The sequence below is a fragment of the Mus caroli genome, unplaced genomic scaffold (genome assembly GCF_978045245.1).
Source record: "Mus caroli unplaced genomic scaffold, Mus_caroli_1 scaffold_11, whole genome shotgun sequence".
Lineage (NCBI taxonomy): Eukaryota > Metazoa > Chordata > Mammalia > Rodentia > Muridae > Mus > Mus caroli.
Window position 1 is genome coordinate 50,126,248 of NW_028227266.1, and position 22,876 is coordinate 50,149,123.

General features: G+C 41.2%; 1 protein-coding gene across 3 annotated transcripts in view; it reads right to left on the reverse strand.

Moving 5' to 3' along the window:
- Zc3h12c (zinc finger CCCH-type containing 12C) overlaps window positions 1–20,176 on the reverse strand; it is a 61,115-nt gene extending 40,939 nt beyond the window's left edge. The window contains exon 1 of one of the 3 annotated variants that reach the window (XM_085844646.1): window positions 20,124–20,176. Coding sequence is in view for 2 of the 3 variants with exons in the window: in XM_021171199.3 (XP_021026858.1) it covers window positions 18,595–18,675 (81 nt within the window). In the remaining variant the exon portion in view is untranslated. Of the gene's footprint in view, window positions 1–18,594; window positions 18,854–19,077; window positions 19,362–20,123 lie in introns of those variants that run through there. The other 2 variants (XM_029481638.2, XM_021171199.3) reach the window with 2 other exon arrangements.
- Between the last annotated feature and the right edge of the window lie 2,700 nt (window positions 20,177–22,876).

A 22,876-nucleotide genomic window follows, 5' to 3' on the forward strand; every position in this document is an offset into this window, starting at 1 on the left:
ATGTGTCTGTGTGTGTATGTGTCTGTGTGTCTGTGCGAGTGTGGAGGTCAGGGGATAACTTTCTTAAGTTGCCTCCCTCCTTCCACCATGTAGGACCCAGTGATCAAACTCAGGTTGTTGTGCTTGGCAAGCTCCTTTACCCACTAAGCCATCTTGTCAGCCCAGTGACAACATGGTTGAATAAAACACAACTGCTAGATTTTGGGTGTTGTGTTAATTTCTGAAGCAAGCGCTACTATTTTTCTGCCAAGCACTGGAGTGAAGTAGCAGCAGTTAAACCTCTGGTCTGACTTTATTAGCTCACTGAAAAGTAAGGTAAAGTGTCTTTATCATCACAGTTTATTGCAAATTACTAGGTCAAGTACACAGAACGCAAAGCCTCACTTTGGGGAAACGTGTATCACAGAAATGAGGAAAATTGGGATCCATCTCTACCTCCTTCCATCCCCAGAGCTCTTTTAAAAAGTGGGAAAAAAGGTATCAACTCTGAAAGCAATAAGGCCTAAACCAGATAAATATGATGAGGACAGCATAAATCCATGCACAGTAATTACAGCTCCAACCAAAAACCCAAGCAGAAGACATGGTGAGAACAGTACTAATATTAATATTAAGGCCTTTTCCTTTTGTTTGTCAAAGGAAACTACCTAGTCTGAATGGACAATTACATGTCCCTTAGCTTTCTCCTTTTCTTTATCACTTGCTACCATAGTTACTAGTTTATAGCTTTAATGCTAGAGGGGAGGAATCACAAAGAAGGAAAGCTACCCCAGGGCGCAGCAGGAAGCCTGAGCTACAGCACTGGATTAAGCTTTTTTTCAAACAGCAAATAAGGGCAGTGATCTGAAAAAACTAATCAGATCCTGCTGTGATATTTATACCCTCTTGCTTGCCAGTATTGGATAATGTTAAGCACATTAAAACATCTGTAGGTGAAAAGGGCCCAATCTGCCATTTTTAGTGACATAGGCCTTCCCATTGCAGGACAAATAAAAACAGCTGATCCTTACGAGCTCTGTTTGGGTCATTGCAAAAGACTTATATGACAGAAACAAGACAAAGTAACACAGAGAAAAGGAGCCAGCTCAGCTTTTGGTGTTCCCCACAACTGTCAATTCGAAGGGTGAATCTATCATTTGATATCAGGCCTTGTACTGTGGTGAAGCAGGAAAGTGATGCAAAGGTGCCTGGAGGCTGTGCTTGGAAGCCAGTCTCTTGGCCAGAGGTGACTCACACTGACTGTTATCTTTCCCAGTGTGTTACCTTTCTCTTTAATATATGAGCACTCTGGATTCTGATTGACAGCAACAGCATGGAAGATTATCCTATCAAAATCTCCCAATTGTGCCCGAAAGTTACAAGATAAAATTTTAGCCAAATTTGTTATTTCTCAGGGTGTAAAAAAATGAACTAACCATCCAAATAAAAGATAACTTATATACATAGTTTAAAAAACATAAACTGGGTACTAATAGCTACATCTGAGCATTTTAGTTAGGAAGGTGTCTTAGTCAGGGTTTCTATTCCTGCACAAACATCATGACCAAGAAGCAAAGTTGGGGAGGAAAGGGTTTATTCGGCTTACACTGCCATGCTGCTGTTCATCACCAAAGAAGTCAGGACTGGAACTCAAGCAGGTCAGAAAGCAGGAGCTGATGCAGAGGCCATGGAGGGATGTTTTTTATTGGCTTGCCTCCCTTGGCTTGCTCAGCCTGCTCTCTTATAGAACCCAAGACTACCAGCCCAGAGATGGCACCACCCACAAGGGGCCTTTCCCCCCTGATCACTAATTGAGAAAATGCCTTACAGTTGGATCTCATGGAGGCATTTCCTCAACTGAAGCTCCTTTCTCTGTGATAACTCCAGCTGTGTCAAGTTGACACAAAACTAGCCAGTACAGAAGGCATGAGATCTTCCATCCATGAAACTATTTTTCTGAGTGTTATCTAAAACCTTGAGCACAACACTGAGAATACTAACTATATGAACTAAATATAAACTACTGCATAGTATCAGTTAAAAGAAAGTATCAACTATATGCCAAGAGCTGATATCACTGTTTATATGGTGATTCTAGAATGTTCTGAAGAAATATACATTCTCCTAAGTTCCTTTGCCCAGAGAAGACCAGGAAGAGGAGGCACAGGATGAAAACTTCAACATAGTTTATGTTTGCATCTGGCCCTGAGTATAATCCAACCAAAAATATAATAAAGTACATCCTGTATTTAACAACTGTAAGAAGTATTAGCTGTAATCAGTAAGGAAAATCATCAAATATAAATGATTTTATATTAAAAAAGCTTATAACCTAACAATAATCATATTGGCTGGCCATCAATATGCTAAGAGGCCAGATGTAGTGACACCTGCCCACCGTCTCAGCTCTCAGGATGTGCAGGTGGGAGAACCCCAAACTGGAGGCCAGCTGGACCTGCAAATTCCACACCTCACACAGTAAAGTAAGCAAACAACAAAACACACTAATTCATTACAATTCAGATGGAAACAAAACCAATGGAAATAGCCTGCTGGACCACAGTGCAGAGCTCAGATTCCAAACACATCCTCTGCTCCCACTTCTTCAGTGAAGTAATTGGCAATTCTCACTGTTAACCATGGTTGGCGGATAGAGAAGTAGGTTAAAATAATCAAGACACATCTTCCTTTCAAGCCATAAAAAATAAAATAAAATAAAATAAACACCAAAAAAACAATACTGGCCTGAAATGTAAATGAATGAAATGATTAATAAAAAAATACAGTACTGTTTTATAATAAAAACATCTTCCCCAATCCATACCAAGAATGAAGTATAAAATCTTTGGTATAAGACTTATTTGATCCTAAAAGTAACCCCAATATACCAACAGCAAATAAAAGTAGAAAGAACAAAGGGAGTAAGAAATTAGGTGCAGGGGTTTATAGCTGTTATCCTAGCACTGGGAAGGGAAAACGCTGAGCTCATGGCTGACCTGGGCGTCAGAATGAGATGGTGTCTCAAAGACAACCACACCACATAATAAGAAACAACCAATGTGTATTTTTAAAAATCTTTATCCACAGGAAAAACAAACTTTTAAAGAAAAATAAATTTTATAAAAAGCTTACAGGCTTACACTGGCTAATTTTATGTCCACCTGATAAAGGCTTTAGAGTAATTGGTGAGAGGGGAACCTCTTTTGAGAAAATGCCTCCATAAGATCAGGCTGTAGGCAAGTCTGTGGAACATTTTCTTAATAATGATTGATGTGCGTGATGTGGGAGCAGCCCAGAGCATTGTGGGTGGTGTCATCCCCAAACTAGTGGTTCTTGATTCTGTAAGGAGGCAGGCTGAGCAAGCCATGGGGCAAGGCAGTAAGCAGCATCCCTCCTTGGCCTCTGCATCAGCTTCTGCCTCCAAGTTCCTTCCTGGCTTGAATTCCTACTTTGGCTTCCTTCAGTGGTCCTTGGCTTGTATTATGCAAACCAAACAAACCCTTTCCTCCTCAAGTTGCTTTGGTCATGCTGTTTCATGACAGCGATAGTAACCCTGACTAAGACAAGGATCAAAAAAAGAATTCAACTTTTAAACTTTCTAGAAGGCCAAAGACCAGGACAGAACTCCAGGTTTGACCTGTCAGGTTTCTGGAATGCTTTCATCTGATGCCTCTGGGACGGCTATTCAAATTCCTGACACAATCTTACAAATGCAGGTTTGGGTCATGAGTTCATTCTTTCACCCAAAAAGTGTGGCCAGAGGTATATGGGGCTGTAATTGGCAGTTCTCTTAGAGTTACTTAGAGTGGGCTGAAGGTTATCTGATGAGGTGATATTAACAGAAGCAGAAGGGAAAAAAGTGGTAGCTAATAACATTAAATCAAAAGACGGCCCATGTTTCAGGGCTAAAACATTCAAAAACCATTCAGCCTTGGAAAACACAACACAGGTTTGCATTCACATGTGAACCGTGTGGTGGTTCTCGCCTGATTTAGGAACTCTTCCCTGCTACAACTGGGGCATTCTAGAAACTATTCACCCTCTGTCCATTTTTCATCTGTTTCATTAAGTTCTAGTTAATTAAATCCTGGTTGTTTTCTCTTCTCATCTTTTTCCTCCTCCTGAATATAAAAAACCTCCAGGTGGGCAAAGAATACCCTCCCCTCAGGCTTAGAAAGCTTGACTCTTAATTTCATCTCCTTAATTACCCCTAAGTGTCCTTCCTGACAAAATTGCTTCCAATGACATCATTTTTAGGCTACACAGATAAACAGCTTCAAATAAGAAGTTGCTAATTGTCTTTGTATTCAAGACTCTGTCTATGACTTGGGCTTCCTCTGGCCCTATAGTCGTACTTTTTGTTTTACTTGTAGTAAAGAGACAGCAAAAACAAAGATGCAGAAGTTAAAAGATCTGCCCGAGAGAGGAGGATCCACTCCCAGGTGCTCTAACACTCCCAGGATCATAGGATCAGAGGTGAGGGCACAACATCTGCCCCAACACTGGAAGTAACTGGGATCAGCAGAACCTGGGAGCCCAGAAACTCTGTTTGACCAATAGCATGGGTACACTGGAAGTAACTGGGATCAGCAGAACCTGGGAGCCCAGAAACTCTGTTTGACCAATAGCATGGGTTCCTTCCTGTCTGGGCCGGTGCCCTGAGTGCACCTTGGGTGCAAACTCCATAGCCAGTCCCATAGCACCCAGAAGAAGCTCCACTCCCAGGCTCTCTAACATGCTCAGGACCAAGGATCCCAGGATCTTGGTCACACCAGGATCTCAGGGTCCCAGAAACAGCTTGACTCCCAGGAGCTCTGACACACCCAGGATCACAGGAACACAGAAACACAGGATCACAGAGACAGCTGAACTCTGACACAACCAGGATTATAGGAAGGACAGGATCCAGTCAGATCTAGCAAGGGCAGGTAGCACTAGAGATAATCAGATGACAAGAAGCAAGCGTAAGACATAAGCAACAGAAACCAAGGTCACCTGGCATCATCAGAACCGAATTCTCCCACCATAGCAAGTCCTGGATACAGCATCACACCAGAAGAGTAAGATCTGGATCTAAAATCACTTCTCATGATGGTGATGGAGGACTTTAAGAAGGACCTAAATAACTCCTTAAAGAAATACAGGAGAATACAGATAAAACAGCTAGAAGCCCTTAAAAATGAAATACAAAAATCCCTTACATTACAGGAAAACACAAACAAACAGGCAAAGGAAATGAACAAAACCATCCAAGACCTAAAAATGGGAATAGACACAATAAAGAAATCACAGAGCAGGGCCTGGTGGCACACGCCTTTAATCCCAGCACTCAGGAGGCAGAAGCAGGCGGATTTCTGAGTTCAAGGCCAGCCTGGTCTACAAAGTGAGTTCCAGGACAGCCAGGGCTATACAGAGAAACCCTGTCTCGAAAAACCAAAAAAATAAAATAAAGAAATCACAAAGGGAGACAACCCTGGAGTTAGAAAACCTAGGAAAGAGATCAGGAGTCATAGATGCAAGCATCACCAACAGAATACAAGACATAGAAGAGAGAATCTCAAGTGCAGAAGATAACATAGAAACATTGACACAACAGTCAAAGAAAATGCAAAAGGCAAAAAGCTCCTAACCCAAAACATCCAGGAAATCCAAGACACAATGAGAAGACAAAACCTAAGGATAATAGGTATAGAAGAGAGTGAAGATTCCCAACTCAAAGGGCCAGCAAATATGTTCAACAAAATTATAGAAGAAAACTTCCCTAACCTAAAGAACGAATGCCCATGAACATACAAGAAGTCTACAGAACTCCAAATAGACTGGACCAGAAAATAAATTCTTCCCATCACATAATAATCAAAACACCAAATGCACTAAACAAAGAAAAAATATTAAACGCAGTAAGGGAAAAAGGTCAACTAACATATAAAGGCAAACCTATCAGAATTATATCATTCTTCTCAGCAGAGACTATGAAAGCTAGAAGATCCTGGGCAGATGTCATACAGATTCTAAGAGAATACAAATGCCAGCCCAGGCTACTATACCCAACAAAACTCTTAATTTTGGAGAAAACATGATATTCCATGCCAAAACCAAATTTATATAATATCTTTCCATAAATCCAGCCCCACAAAGGATAAAAGATAGAAAACACCAACACAAGGAGGGAAACAACATCCTAGAAAAAAGCAAGAAAGCTATCTTTCAACAAACCCAAAAGAAGATAGCCACACAAACATAATTCCACCTCTAACAACAAAAATAACAAGAAGTAACAATCATTTTTCCTTAATATCTCTTAACATCAATGGACTCAATTCCCCTTTCAAAAGACATAGACTAACAGACTGGATACATAAACAGGACCCAGCATTTTGCTGAATACAGGAAACACACCTCAGTGACAAAGACAGATATTACCTCAGAGTAAAAGGCTGGAAAATAATTTTCCAAGCAAATCGTCCCAAGAAACAAGCTGGAGTAGTCATTCTAATATCAAATAAAATCAACTTTCAACCAAAAGTTATCAAAAAAAGATAAGGAAGAACACTTCATACTGGTCAAAGGAAAAATCTACCAAGATGAACTCTCAATTCTGAACATTAATGCTCCAAATGCAAGGGCACCCACATTCATAAAAGAAACTTTACTAAATCTCAAAGCACACATCACACCCCATACAATAATAGTGGGAGAGTTCAACCCCCCACTCTTAACACCCCACTCTCAGCAATGGACAGATCATGGAAACAGAAACTAAACAGAGACACAGTGAAACTAACAGAAGTTAAGAACCAAATGGATCTAACAGATATTTATAGAACATTTCATCCTAAAAATATTAAAATCATGTTCTACAAACATCATGGAAATATTATTGACAACTCTTCTCCTTGTGCTTGAAATCAGCATTTTCTTAATGTTTAGCTTCAAAGAGTTTTTGCTATTTTGAAATTTTTAAAATATACTTACTGATAAAATAACTTCTGTCCTGGAAACACTGATAATCTTTTTAAAGTAAACCTATAGTAGACAATATACACAGATATATAATGTATTTTAAATAGTCTCTCACTAGGTCATGTAGTATTATATAAGGGTTTTTAAATATATTTTGTAATGATTTATTTTTAATATTTTATGCTCTTTAATATACTTAATTCCCCCAAAATTTTCTGTATATTTTGAAACAATTTAGTATTCAACATTATATATAGGATCCTCAGTTATGGATAGTATTAAATGTTCATTAATGATATTTTTAGGGTATGAAAAATATGAATATAAAAGTTGAACAAATTTTTTATCTATAATTTGACTCTCAAAATACTCAAAATTATTAATATGTTTGATGTATAAAATGCATTTAAACAATAAAATATTTAAGAAAAAAAGAGATCTGCCTGAGGTGCTCTTATTATGACCACAGCCATCATCCTAAGTCAAATCCAAAGCTCACTTTTCCGTAAGATTTGTTTTTGTTTGTTTTTGTTTTTGAGACAGGGTTTCTCTGTGTAGCCCTGGCTGTCCTGGAACTCACTTTGTAGACCAGGCTGGCCTCTAACTCAGAAATCCGCCTGCCTCTGCCTCCTGAGTGCTGGGATCAAAGGTGTGCGCCACCACACCCAGCTTTCCATAAGATCTTAATGTTTAAAGATCCCCAACTCCTTTGAACTTCTATAACATGACTAGCTGTTGTTAATGTCTTAGAAAATACTTGTTATACATGAAACTTTAGTGAACTACAACTCAACTTGTCAGTGCTTATCTGAGACTCTTGATATATATATCAACTCAGATATATATATATATATATATATATATATATATATATATATATGGAATACACAGACACATATTACAATGTAAAAGAATCAGAGTGCCTCTTCCCACCCAACTTTTATACCTGCACCTTAACTTTTAACTAGTCATATTGTAATATAAAAGAACAATGTGTGTGTATGTGTGTGCATGAGCCTTGTGTACATACATGAGTATATGTTGACCCTGATATAGTGTAAGAGGAATGACCAAGTTTTTAGATGCTACATATGATATTTAAATGTGATCACAAGTATGCACACATTTGATGGAAGATTATATGTACTAATAGTTCACTAAGAGAGTACATGTGTGTGTGTGTGTGTGTGTGTGTGTGTGTGTTTGTCTGTCTACTTACCCATGTATCGACCTACCTAAGGTCGTGGGCAAATTAATCTCTCCATGCCTGGTTATCCCCAGTTGTGGAAAATAATGGCATATAATATGGTTTATTTTAAAATTTAATGATCAAACCCTTAGACTAGTATTAGATGCATAATAACACAGTCAGTAAGTATTAATTATATTTTCATATCACATGTGCAACACACTATGTACTTTCTTGTAAAAATCAGTTATAAAAATATATTAGGAAGAAAACCAGGAATGTTGGTTGTATTAAAATGATCTATTAGTAGTAGTTCAGATACTAGAGGCAGAGGTCAATGGGTCATGAGTTCCAGTGAACTCCTACATAATGAACTCCTACCTCAACACCAAACACAATCCTGTATGTTCTAAGTTATCTCAAATATGAATAAGCTACTAGGTTTTCTAACATATAAACATGAGGGGAGGACTTGTCATTTTCTGTAACTTATCCATTTGCTACACACAGGCCTCAGACTTAAAAAGAGATGTGGTTATTTCATTCAACACTATCTCTCAGTGCAATAGGAGCAGATGGAATCACTTGTTGCTATTTAGGTGCCTCTATTTCTAGACATGATTCACTGGTTTTGTCTCTGAATACTTACTGTAAGTCCTAGGGTACGCTTTGCTACAGCAGGAATCTAATGAGAAGAGGATGAGCAAGGCTAGAATAACTTACACATTTACAATTTAGAGTATAAGAGCCACAAGAGCATCAAACCTGCTGCCTGGAACTAACCTTGTACCTAGAGAAGCTGCTCATAGTCTCTCAGATCTTCAGCATGATTTCTAGAACAGGGTTGTTACAAGGACCAGTGGGATTAATACATACAGTAACTTGTAATAGTACCTGCCACAGAGGAGAGGCAGAAGCCTATCCTTAAAACTGTTTGTAAGGGAAACGTCAGTACAAAAAGTAGAATGCTTGATTTACACTCTTTATTTCATATTCTCAGTAGATAATAATAAAGGTTCTCTCTATTAACCTAGACAAAAGGATAGCATGCAAGCAACAGCTCTCATTGGGTCCCACATACCACTTGTTTAAAGAGCCAAGGAATCAAACAGCTCATACTACTTACATCACACGGAAATAACTCTAAAGTTCTCTTCTTATTAATACAGAAAAAAGAACATCCTTCAGGAGAAGTCTATTATCGTACCTTGCAAGCTGTTCTTCCATTTACAGAGCCACAAAATCAAATGCCCTCAGAGCCCACATGCCCTATTATATTCCTTTGTTTGTGATATCATCCTATTAATTTGTAAAACAAAAATAATCTAGAGCGATGTTTCTCGAGGGAAAAAGAGGTAACATTTAGTTCAGAAAAGCCTAAGACACAGTATATTGTTAAAAAAATGATTACGATGTCACAAAAGACTCTAGCTAGTGATGTTAATGAGAAAATGTTGGTAACTGGTGAAAAATATGCATGAAAATTGTTGGCAACTACCAATTTAAAAGAAATACATTGATTTACTGGTGGGCAGGAATATGGGAGGCTGTAAATGGACCAGGTGTGGTGCTGCAGTCCTTTAATCCTAGCACTAGGGAGGCAGAGGCAGGTGGATCTTTGTGAGCTTGAGTCCAGCCTGGTGTATACCATGAGTTCCAGGACAGCCAAAGGCCATAGTGAGACCCTATCAGGGGCAGGGACACTGGTGGAGAGAAGCAATGAAATCACAATTACAAGAGGATAAAGCAAGTGCCTAAGAGGAAACTGGTGCTTCCTTTAAACAGCACCATTCCTTTCCGTTTAAAGACTCAGATGGGAGATGCTAAAAGTTTCCTGTAGACTACATGGCTGGAGACAGACAAGAACAGCCATTCCTTCCTACAGTATGGTCTAACTAACCTTGTCATTTCTACCCACGATGTCTCCTAAAGCAATACGCTGCTGTCTTGCCATACTCTTCAGTTAGCTTGCCTCATGGGCCGACAAATTAACTATTGAAAATTAAAGCCATAATAGTTCCCCCAGATATTACTACTGGATAAAATCATGTATTTAAAAATATCCCCAAAGAATCATTTTGACTTGCAAGAAATCAAACAATGACTTAAAAGCTTATCCTACTGATAGTCATTTAACTGAAATCCAGGTCATATAAATTATATGGTACCTAGTTAATTAAATTTTATTGCAAGTCTGTACAAGTAACAGCTTTAAAGTAATACTTTGATGAAAAGTGAGAAAATAACAAGGGGAAAGATTTGCAATCCAAAGCCAATGGAGGTTTAAGTCAGTAGCCAATAGATTCATCAGTTCACTAATTTGCATGCCTGTCATGAGAGACATGCTCAGTGACTGAGACAGGTTACAAAGTCTCTTTTGGAAGAAATTTGAATATGTTATGTAAAAAAATAAAGGGTACTTTTTTTCTTTTTCAAATGTGAGTACACTGTTGCTGTCTTCAGATCCACCAGGAGAGGGCATCAGATCCCATTACAAATTGTTGTGAGTAACCACATGGTTGCTGGGAATTGAACTCAGAACCTTTGGAAAAGCAGTCAGTGCTCTTAACTGCTGAGCCATCTCTCCAGCCCCTACTAACCCCATTTCTTTCTCTTAGGAAAACTTTTTAACCTGTTGGGCTTGGTAAACAACGGCTAAGGCTGTAGGGGAAGCAACGATTTAGTAAATGAGTGTGTCTGTATGGAACCGGCATTTGTGCAGTAACTGAGCATTTCACTTTAAAGAGATAACAAGGTCTGCGCCCAGAGCTGATCCCATGCTACTGCGCTCCATACCCAAATACTGCTGGGAGAGAGCTGGTCTCCCAGGAGTATGACTCACCTGTGAGCACAGGTAAGATCACCACTTCTGTTCAAATTCCTAGCCCAAGAAGGACCCGTCCAGAGCCATTAGGACACAGGAAACATGGAACAGACCGGCAGAGGATCCTCTGCACCCTGGAGTGCCACAGCTCTTCATACCCAAATTCCTCCCAGAAAAAAACTGGTCTCCCTGGAGTACTAACACACAGGATTGCAGGAGTGACAAGCCACAGTCAGAGACAGCAAAACCAGCTAACACAACAGATAACTAGATGGCGAGAGGCAAGGGCAAGAACATAAGCAACATAAACACAAGGATAGTTGGCATCATCAGAAACCAGTTTTCTCACCACATCGAGACCTAGATACCCCAACATACAAGAAAAGCAAGACTCTGATTTAAAATCACATCTCATGATGATGATGATGATAAGGGACTTTTGAAAGGACATAAGTCCCTTAAATAAATACTGAACACAGGTAAACAGCAAGAAGCCCTTAAAGAGGAAACACAAAAATCCCTTAAAGAATTACAGGAAAACATAAACAGGTGAAGGAGTTGAATAAAACTGTCTAGGATCTAATATTGGAAATAGAAACAATAAAGAAATTACAAATGGAGACAATCTAGAGTTAGAAAACCTAGGAAAGAGATCAGGAGTCATAGATGCAAGCATCACCAACAGAATACAAGAGCTAGAAGAGAGAATTTCAGGTGCAGAAGATAACATAGAAAACATTGACACAACAGTCAAAAAAAAATGCAAAAAGCCAAAAGCTCCTAAACCAAAACATCCAGGAAATCCAGGACACAATAAGAAGACCAAACCTAAGGATAATAGGTATAGAAGAGAGTGAAGATTCCCAACTTTAAAAGCCAGTAAATATGTTCAACAAAATTATAGAAAAAAACTTTCCTAACCTAAAGAAAGAGATGCCCATAAACATGCAAGAAGTCTACAGAACTCCAAATAGGCTGTACCAGAAAAGAAATTCTTCCCATCACATAATAATCAAAACACCAAATGCACAAATCAGAGAAAAAATATTAAAAGCAGTAAGGGAAAAAGGTCAACTAACATATAAAGGCAGATCTATCAGAACTACAGCCTTCTCAGCAGAGACTATGAAAGCTAGAAGATCCTGGACAGATGTCATACAGACCATATCTTGCATCAATGGGAGGGGAGGTCCTTGGTCCTGTGAAGGCTTGATGCTCCAGTGTAGAGGAATGCTATGGCGGTGAGTCGGGTGGGAGTAGGTGGATGGGTGGGGGAGCACCAACATAGAGGCAGGCTAAGGGGGATGGGATAAGGGTTTGCAGAGGGGAAACCAAGAAAGGGGAGAACATTTGAAATGTAAATAAATAAAATATCCAATTTAAAAAAGGGGAGATAACAAATGTAACAAGTTGAGTAAGGGGTTATTACATATTGAACATATGGTTAATTACATAACATTCTAATCACCCCATCAAGTGATTCATCAAGTATGTTCTCATGGCATGCAATTTCTTACTTGGGGTATTATGTTAATACTCAAGAGTTGCATTTTGGAGCATTTCTGGTTTCAAATCATGGGGTGCCCATATCACCATAGTATGGATAATGAGAAGCTGTTCCTAATAACTATAACAGCTAAGGGCAGTCCTTCCCAACAGTCATACTACACGGTCATATCCTAACTGCTGTCTGTTACTATCACCATTTTATAGATAGATGAGAAAACTGAGACTTAAGGAAACAAAACTGAAATGTGGCCCAGAGCACACAGATGCCATGCGGCAGCACATTGGGAGCTCAGTCTGGTTTCCTGACTGTAAAAATCAGCTCCCAAGCACTATATCCGCTCACACTGGCAAATCGACCAGACTGTGTGCATAGACACTGATAGCTGCATGGGAATGGACAGTCATGTGCTGCTGACAGGAATGCTAACTAGTATACCTTCTCTAGAGGTCAGCTGCTGTGATCACGTGCCAGACAGTGTGTTTAAAATATGGGTTGGAGAGTTGCTTCAGCAGTTAAAGGACCTGAGATCAGCTTCCAGCACTCAGTTCAGGTGACTTTCACCAGTCAGGTGCCTCTGACTCCAGCTCTAGGGCATCTGACATTTCTTCTGATCTCTGGAGACATCTGTACACTTGTGTGTATAAACTCACATACATGCACATGATTTTAGAATGACAAAGATAAAAATGAAATTCATAATGAAGGCACTGTAGGCACAGAGCTCTATACAGAGACATTTGTCCCTCAATTGTTTATTATGGGGAAAAATTCTATCAAAATCTGTGTGTCCAGAAATGTATCCATTTCTCTTTGGCTTTCCTAGTTGGTAGCCTATCGTTTTTCATAATAAGCCCAAGTAATCTCTTTTTATGTTTGTGATATCAGTTTTAATGTTTCTTTCTCTTTTCTAACCTTGAGTCTTTTTTTAAAAAAATCAAATTGTAATATTTTATTATTTTCAATGTCATCCAGGCAGTAAGAAGAATCCCTTAAAGGAATATGAAGAGCAGAAACTGTAATGTTCATACATGGTTTTGAAGGATGTGCTTGTAATGATTAAAGGAATTTTAAAGTAAAAACAAGGAGTCTAACATTTTAAGTTATCTTTAGGTGAGAATTATAGATGTTTTCATTATTATTTTACACCTTTTCTATGTTTTACAAATGTGATAAAATATGCCAAAATATCACACTGCAATTTTAATTTTAAAAGATAGGTTGAAGTAGTAAAAAATAATTGATAGCATTAAGAATATCCCCGTTTATTGAGTGAGCCCTTCATGTGGTCTTGGACAGACTAAACTCACGACTTCTATGCTACTCCAGGTACTTGTTTTGTCTTAGCAAAACCAGGAACATTTCATCTATAAAGACCATTTATTGTACATTTCAAGTTGTTTATAGCTGTACTAGTCATCTTAAAATTATAACTAAACTCCCAGAAAGTAATGCCTAAAATCAACTCAATCAGGCCAAAGAAAATGACACAAATATTTAAAAAGTGTAAGTTGCAGTGAGATGGCTTCAATTATATGAGCAAACCATTCAATGTAAGTGTATGAAACAATTAAAATAAATTATGAAGTAAAAGCCAAGTCTGAAACAGAGTAAATCTCAGAAGAGGATAAAATGAAGCCCACATAATTTTGAATAGGAAATGAGTACAGATGACTAAGAATAAAAACTAATTTTAGCTTCATCCTAAAAGACATAAAGTAATAGATTTAAAGGATTTTTGAAAAATCTAAAAATATAAGCTTGCAAATTTGTAACAATAAAAGCTTGATTTTACAAAAGTTTTACATCTGACAACTTCAAATCCTCCCAATACAATTAAAAGTCAGGGATTAAACAAAAAGCAAAAGAAAACCTCCTGTCCAATCAAACCAATGATGCTGTTAAGTGTGTCTTAATGCTTTGTATCGTGTGTGTGTGTGTGTGTGTGTGTGTGTGTGTGTGTGTAGTGCTTGTGAATGTCAGAGGTCACCCGTGAGAGATAGTTTTCTCCCTTCACTCTGTAGGTTCTTGATTTCGGACATCAGGCTTGGAAGCAAGCACCTTTGCATACCGAGCAGTCTTATCAGCCCTCATTTATTATTTTGTCCCAGTAAAAGCAAGGCTACAAAGTAGATAGTGTTTGATGGTTTCATGGGTAGGAACAGAAATGAAGTTAAGCTTCTTACTAAGGATGAGACCAGAACTGACAGGGCTAGGGCAGGCTGATGTCAGAGGCCGCATATGACTGACTTTCCCATACAATACAAACCTTCCTTCTTCAACCTATGTATCTTAACCAGATGTGTCCAAACTTCTGACACAGTAACACATACATTATTAGCAGAGCTTGAAAACTACAAAGTGGAATTACCAAAACCAATGAACAAAACCCTTTATGTTTGAAGCAAATCTACAGTGTTGTGCTGGGCTCCATCCTTAGCGATCCTGAGTCTTGTGTTGGATAGACCTACCCAGTCACTGACTTTTTAGGTACAAGGTTGCCTTGCTACCATCTAGTTTCACAATGCAGAGCTGATGTCATCTGTAAATTAGAGAAAGTGAGTGACAGCATCACTAAGGAGTAGCTACTGACAGAGAAAACCCTGTCACTGACATGAGTCAACATAAAAGCTCCTGGCATTTACCACACCTCGCACAAACGACACTCTGCAGAACTATGTACATCTCGGTCACCTGGACCATCAATTTATATGTGCACACTACAGTGCTCACTTGAGGTCACAGGACAACCTGTGAGAGCGGATTCTCTCCTTCCACTTTGTTGGTCCCATCAATCAAATCCAGGTCTTCAGGCTTGGCAGCAACCTTACCAACCCAACTGTCAAAGATTTTTAAAGTTAATCTTTAATTAAAGCACGATGAAATCAACCTTCTTGTTTGTTTGTTTGTTGTTTGTTTGTTTTTCGAGACAAGATTTCTAGGTGCAGCTCTGGTTGTACTGGAACTTGCTCTATAGACCAGGTTGGCTTCGAACTCAGAAATGCATCTGCCTCTGCCTCCTCAGTGCTGGGATTAAAGGTGAGCACCACCACTGGCCAGCAGCTTTCTTATTCTTTGCTCAATGGGTTTACATATCAATTCAACTTGTGGTAAAACATGTATTCTTTTCTATCACTATGTTTAGAGATACATTCTTAAACCACAGACACAAAACAAATTTTTACTGAGCTATTCAGTAAAAGCATTATGATATTGATATTAGGAAACACAAATGCCTGAGAGCAGGAGGATGATTACATAAAATAACATTTTAAAAATGAAAATATTTGCTGGGCGTGGTGGCGCATGCCTTTAATCCCAGCACTTGGGAGGCAGAGGCAGGCGGATTTCTGAGTTGGAGACCAGCCTGGTCTACAGAGTGAGTTCCAGGACAGCCAGGGCAATACAGAGAAACCCTGCCTCAAAACAAAACAAAACAAAACAAAAAAACCAAAAACCAAAACAAAAAAAAAAAATTGAAGTACATACAATCAATACAATGAATGAATCCTTGATGTACATTATTCTAGGAACCAGAAGGAGGGATTCAACTCTTTAAACAATATAACTCCACATGGGGAAGTGGTCTGCCTTCTTAAAAACAAACTCCCAAGAAGGACGATGCCGCTGTGCTGTTCCACCTTAACAGTAACAGGCAAATCTATGGTAAAGTTATAGTGACTTTAATACTGTCACCACAGGGATGCAGCACGGCTACCTTTGAAACCGTCATCCTACCATAGTTAACTGGAAAGGAACTGCTGCAAACCTATGAGGCCGATTAGTACTTAGAACACACTAAGCTTTTCTGGAATATTCGGTACCGTGCAGGTCAAACTCCAGGCTCTCAATGGTTAAAAACTAAACCTGGAATCTTCCTTCAAGAAATGTTAATTATTCACTCATTTGTTACTTTTCTTCCTAATACAAACAATACCACATGACTGCCACATGCCACAGACACTGGCCCACCCACTCTGGTTTCTAGCCAAGAGTCCTAGGACATGGCTCTCCCTCTGTGCTATCTACTTGAACCTAATTTTGAAGCCTTATACGAAATCTGAAGTTTTTACTTCTTTGCTTACAGTGCTTAAGAGATTTCCATTAAGCATTATGGTCTATCTGTTAGTGAGAAGTCCTCCAGAGGTTAGGGCTCTTGCTCTACACCTAAGTAATTATTTAATAATGAAACAGGAGTATACCAACTTTAAATGAGCAACAGCTGGCAGATCAGTTTATAATTGTACATTCCAACATTAAAAATATTTCTAAAACAACTCAGTCAACATCTTTTTTTTCTTCAAAAACTTCAATCAGAATACAAAAGAATTGCAACTCTCCTACACGTAGAAAGCAAATCACCAAGCATATACTGACAGCAACACTTTTAGATATCTGCAGTAGTTAAATGCAAGAACCATGGAACTCGGCTAGAGTAACAAGGTAATTCAATTTTGGACTAGAAAAAAACGTTTTAAAGATAATTTTATATTAACCACTTGGGGTTCAATTTGGCAGTTGTAACCCATTAAGATGTCTCCAGAGAGGCCCCAAATATAAAACAGGATATTTTTGTTGTGATCATTTAAAAAGGTGGTAAAAGGAAGTGAGTAATAAAAGCCCCACCACCACCCCCCACCACACAAACATTCCAAGTTTCTATTTTCCATTGCACCAAAATAGTTCCATTAGACTTTCATGGTTAAATAGAAGTTAAAAAATATATTGATCTCTTTGTTGTTAATCACCTGATTATGGGGTCCAAGTCAGTGCTCAGAACCCTGGCTGCAGTAGGTCCCCAACTCAAGCCCCCACATAGCAAAGAGAAAAGAAAATGCTTATTTGTTTATAATGTTTCCTCTTTTGTTTTGTTGCTTATTTGGAGACAAGGGTGCAACCATTATAGCCCTGACTAACCTAGAACTTGCAATAGACACCAAGCTGGCCTGGAACTCAAGAGATCTGCCTGCTTCTGCCTCCCAAATGTTGGGACTAAAGGCATGTTTACTCTTCTTAATGGTCAGATACTAGAAGAATTGCAACTTACTATGAAAGTAAAAGCAACTCTTCAAGAAAAATATTCAAATATTTCAAGTCATAAATTCAGATTCAATCAAACAGGTTATTTTTGACGTCTTTATGGTGCTGTCAAGTGAATAGATTTACATTGCTGATGTGCAAGAACAGAAGGAAATGTCTGAAAAATGCATGGGCTTGGGCTTGGGCCATCTATTCAGAAGTCAGAAACTACCAAGATTTAAGAAACTGTAAGTAAAATCAATTGCTTATACGTGTAAGAGACTACACAAACTTAGGTTATACCCTTGTACCCATGATTTTGTTTGATACATCCTCCTCTCCAGCCCTGGCTGGCCTCACACTTAGGATCCTGTTGTACTAGCCCAGGGCTGGGATCACAGGCATGTGTCCCACTGCTTCTAGCTGTAGTCTTTTTAAATGGCTCTTGGAAAGTCAAAAAAAAAAAAAAAAAAAAAAAAAAAGTGAGGTACGTCTGTCTCCTGGTTTCTGTTTATATTTGAAGTAGAGTCGAAAATCTCAATAAGGCAATGAGTGAAGAACTGTACAACTTTCTCAGATTTCTAAATATACAACACTTAGGCCCAATTATCTCTTCATCTATTCTAAGGCGGTTAAAAAAAAAAAACTGAATCAATAAGCATCTGATGGAGCTGGAGATACTCCAAGACAGTCCTGCAACCAATAGGAGAACTTTCCCTAAATGTGGATTACGGCTTCATCTCTTTATCACAAAACTGAGAACACAAACCCCAGTGTTAACGGATACCCAAAGCAGCAGGAGACCCAGAGTAATCAGTGCTTGGAAGCAACCGCTGTTTGTAAGGATTTTCAGAGACAATAAAGGATGATAAAACAGTGTAGGGAGGAAAAGCGGGATTCATTTCTCCAAGTTAAGTAACACCTTGTAGCTCACAGGGAGTTAAAAATGAGCCCAGCCGAAATGGGCGCGGGCTTTGGGTAGGAGGCTGAGGACGGGGGATCAGGCGAAGGGTGAAAGGTTGGTTTCCCTAGGACTCGCCAGAGGACGGGCGGAGAGATGGCTAATGAAAGCGAATGGCTGGAGCTGGATAGAGATGCCGGGTGATGCCTCACCCCACGAGCGCGCGAGGGTCCGAGCGGCAGGATCACAGCCGTGGGTCCGTTTCCCTCGGCGGCGCCCGGGCCCGCCTCCATGTTCGCTGGCCCTGGCCCTCGGGCGGGCGGGAGCTACTGGACCGGCGTTCTAGGCCGCCGGGCCCGGCCTCCCCTCGTCGAATTCCCCACGGGGGCTGGCGCCGCCCGCGGGCAGGATGCGTTCGGCTTTCCCGCTCAGCGTTCCGGGCGGCGGGCGCTGCGCCACTCGACCTCGGGGGTCGGAGCCGCCTGGGCCTGGAGTTCCCTGAGCGTGGCCGCTCTGGCTCTGGCTCTGGCTCCGGCTCCGGCGGATCCTGAGCTCCGCTCTCGGGCGCGGCCTCCCCTGCCCCGCGGGCCTCCCGCGCCGCTCGCTCGGAAGCACACCGCACTGAGGGCGACGAGGAAAGGCTAGCGCGGCCATCCCGACCCTCCTCACACCCCGCGGGCCTCCGTGCCACCCACCTGCAATGTCTTCTCCGCAGCCATCACGGCATGCTCTGGAAGCCGGGCTGGCCCCGGGCCCCCTCCGCCAGGCGGCCGCCTCTCGCCTTAGCGCCGGGCCGCCGCGGCCGCCGCTAGGGCTCGGGCCGAGCGGGACGCTCCCCCATGCTGCCGGCTCGCCCGCACGCCCGGCGGACTGCACGCCAGGGCCGCGGCTCTCAGGCGCCCGGTGGCTCCGCCGCCCGCCGCCCCGCTCCTCGCTCGCTGCCTTGCTCGCCCTCTTGCCCGTCCGCCCGCCCCAAGCCGCTGCAGCCACTGCGTACCGCGTTCCTCCCCTCCGCTCTCTTGACTTCCTTCGCTGCCACTGGAGCGGAGCTTGGCAAACCAGCACCTGCTGCTGGAGAACGCCGAGAACTGAAACAGGAAACCCTAAGCCAGGGGGGGAAACCCGGGAGGCTTGGGGAGGGGTGAGGGAAGCTGCTGGGACCTGTCGGGCTCTACCCTAGCCTCCTCCCTGCCCGTGCATTCCCCTCCCGGCCCAACCCTAGGGTAGGGTCCCTAGTCCCCTCCCCAACAAGAACTCTGGTCCCCAGCCTTGCCCCCGAAGGCGCCTCTTGTGCTGGCCACAACATCTCCACCTTGCACCAGCCCAGATCATGCCTCGGGCAGCCAAGGAAATCCAAGTGTTGCTTTCTAGGGGCATGTTATTTGTTTGTTGACTTATTATTAATACCTTGAAATGGTGAGAGGGGGCAAACAAAACACCACACCCTGCGTAATAAAGACCACTAAAGGAATTTAAACAAATGAAGCTGTAGGGAATTCACCCTTTGGGAAGGGCTTCCTTCAGCTAGGAAACCGGCTTTGCTGGAAATGGCAATCAACGTCAGAATTGAGGTTAAACCCAAGATGAACGCAGATCACTTTAGGTTGGGTGCAGGCAGCCCTGTGCAAAGGTGAACACCTGTGAATAGCCCTGAGCGCCGAGCGTTCCCGTTTCAGAGAAGTGAACTACACCTAGAGCAATCTAGGTCAACTTCTCAGAAACGCTCCCACCTCTTACTCACCTGCTTATGGAAATGTTAAAATCAAAGCCTTACTTCTTGCCCTTGCAGGCTGCATCTAATTCTGAAACAGGAGGAACACTATGCCATCCAACATAAGTAGTTTACTTATCTCGTGAAATCATCACCATAGCCAGGTGAGCAAACTATTAGGATCCAGTTTATCGTCAGACTAGTTCTAAAAGTTTATACAACTTAGATTAGAGGAAAGATCCCTATGTGTTTGTCTCAGGGCTGGCCTACGACGCCTTTGGTTACACGTTTCACCTTTATTAGAATTGTTTCTTGCCTTTCTGAATTGTTTTCAATAGGACGTAGATCATTTAAGCCCGGATCCCTGGCTACTCAATGTTCTAGTATTCATGATGCTTATTGAAGCTCAAACTGTATAGTTTAATGTTTCTTTCCTTTTACAAAACCGAAACCCGCCTTCATAGCTCCGTGGAGCAGCACATCTATCCCCATTGCATCTGTTTTGCACTTTTTTTTTTTTTTTTTGGTTTTTTCGAGACAGGGTTTCTTTAAGTATCGAGGAGGTCCCAGCTGAATGCATCCTTCATGTGATGCCCATGGACAGTCTCAGCCTAAGAAAGCAGAGTGTCTTACTTAGCCTATTCTCTACTTTTGGCAGACCAATTTGGGGGCCTATTCAATAAGATTGCAGACAGGAGGTTGGCGTCTGTGGGCCACAGTTTTAGTATCACTTTGGGGACCCCAGGAAGACTAGCAATTTGCTCTCTGCAGCAGGTCAGATTTTTTTTGGCAAGAAGGATAGACTAGAATACTCTGGGAAAGCTGCCCCTGTACACTCCGCCAAACCTACAGATCTCTGGAGCAGGACTAAGAGAGTGGCAGGGACTTAGAAAGAATTTGGCTGGCAGACAACAGTAAGTAGCAACCTTCTGACATGACTTTAGTGACACCAGGAGGTTTCTCCATTCTTAATGCACTGCCTGCACAGCCTTCTTATTCTTCAGTTGACTCAGCCAAATCCCAGTGAATGTATATTAAGCATAGCTGAAGATCAGGAGCACTGTGTTATGTACTTTGGAGATAAGATGAATATCAGTTGTAAAAGCTACTAGTTATTGGATGACTGTGAAATTCCAAATACTAGTCTTTTCGTGAGCTTTCGTGTTTAATGCCCCCAAAACCCGTGTAGAGGAGAGCCTGCCAATACCCCTCCCCCTCCCTTTGCAGATGAGAGAACCAACACCAGAATTACAGTCAGCAGATAACCAAGAGCGCAGGATCTACAGCTTAGGCAGTTTGGCTCGAGAATTAGGAGCTGTTTAAAAAGAAGATGTAATAATCACCCTGATTCACATTGTTGTTTAGCTGGGGAGATAAGAACACCCAAAGAAAACCCTGAGCTTTGCAAAGGGAAATCTGAGGCAGATTGTGACGGGTGAATAGTATTCTGATGAGTTGTAGATAACAAAGATCGTGTCCAAGGACAGCACTGATGAACAGCCCAGGCGATCTGGGGAACAGAGATTCAAAGAAAAAGGCTGGAGAGGAAAAGAAGGGCAGAATCATAGACTGTGTGAAAACAGAAAGGGGGAAGAGGGAGGCATGGAAGAGAGAAAGGAGAGAGGTACAGATGGTTATTTGGCTCTGGGTAGCCCACTAACAAGTGGAGAATCTGTGACAGGTTTCAGAAGGTCAGCTAGAAACCCTCATTTTGTAGGTAGACAAGACTATACTCACTGAATGGTCAGAAGGGAATGGGAACCAAATGCTGAGGCTCGCATGGTAGAACAAACCTGAACTAGTGATGTGAACGGCAAGGTAAGAGAGGAGAGGAAGAGACACGTTAATTGTTAAGTGTAAACCCCAGAGGCCTCCTGGATATCTGGCTATTCACTCAGTGGGGTGGGGTAAGGGTGGGAGTGTGGGAGTGAGCCGTCACGTGAGTGTAGTGTGAAACCTGAAGGAAAGGCAAAGGATGGGAGGGACGGAACAACTTCTAAAATCCAGAATTATTCTGTTTTAAATGTGCAGAGTGTCACAGTGTTATCTGTGGGAGATAGTTTAGTATATAGATTTATCTGCTAATGAAAGAAAAAGATGGAAACTTAACATGGTCTCCATTACACAGCAACCAGGTAAGGTTGTTCATTTGTTTGTAAAACGGTGTTGAAAGAAAATTTCTAATAAAAATAAAATGCTTCTATGGCTCTGAGTTAAATAGGCTGTCTGAGACCCCATTTACATCATCCTCTTACCCCAAGCTGTACTTCCTGGTAAGGAGAGAGGGGTATACAGGAAGATTTTCACAGGTATAGAGGAAATCCTAGTACTGCAATGAAACATAATTTAATCTGAACTTGTCCTTTCGGTGAGGTAGGAGGTCAAACCCTACTTGTCTAGCAGTAAACTTTCCCTGGGCATCCGGCAAGTCGGGCCCCTTCTTGCTATCAGTTTTGGGGAGTGAATCTGTATTTTAGTTATGAGTTCAAGTCTGGACCTGGAATTGCAAGATGGAATTGAAATAGACGATCTCTTCAGAAAGAACGGATAGGGAAGGATGGTTGTGAGAGACGCTCTCCTTCCTAAAGTATGCTTTCAGATAGACTAGCACACTCCTAGATTGGAGCTTGAATCCTAAAAGATACAATTTTGGATGCCTGTCCCACCCCACTGTGGCTTGCCTTCATCAAGTATTTCCATTGGTCCCTCTACCTTACATAACAAGGCCAGAGGCTTCAAACAGTTTCAGGGTAAAAACTGTCACATCCTCTGGCAACTGCTTG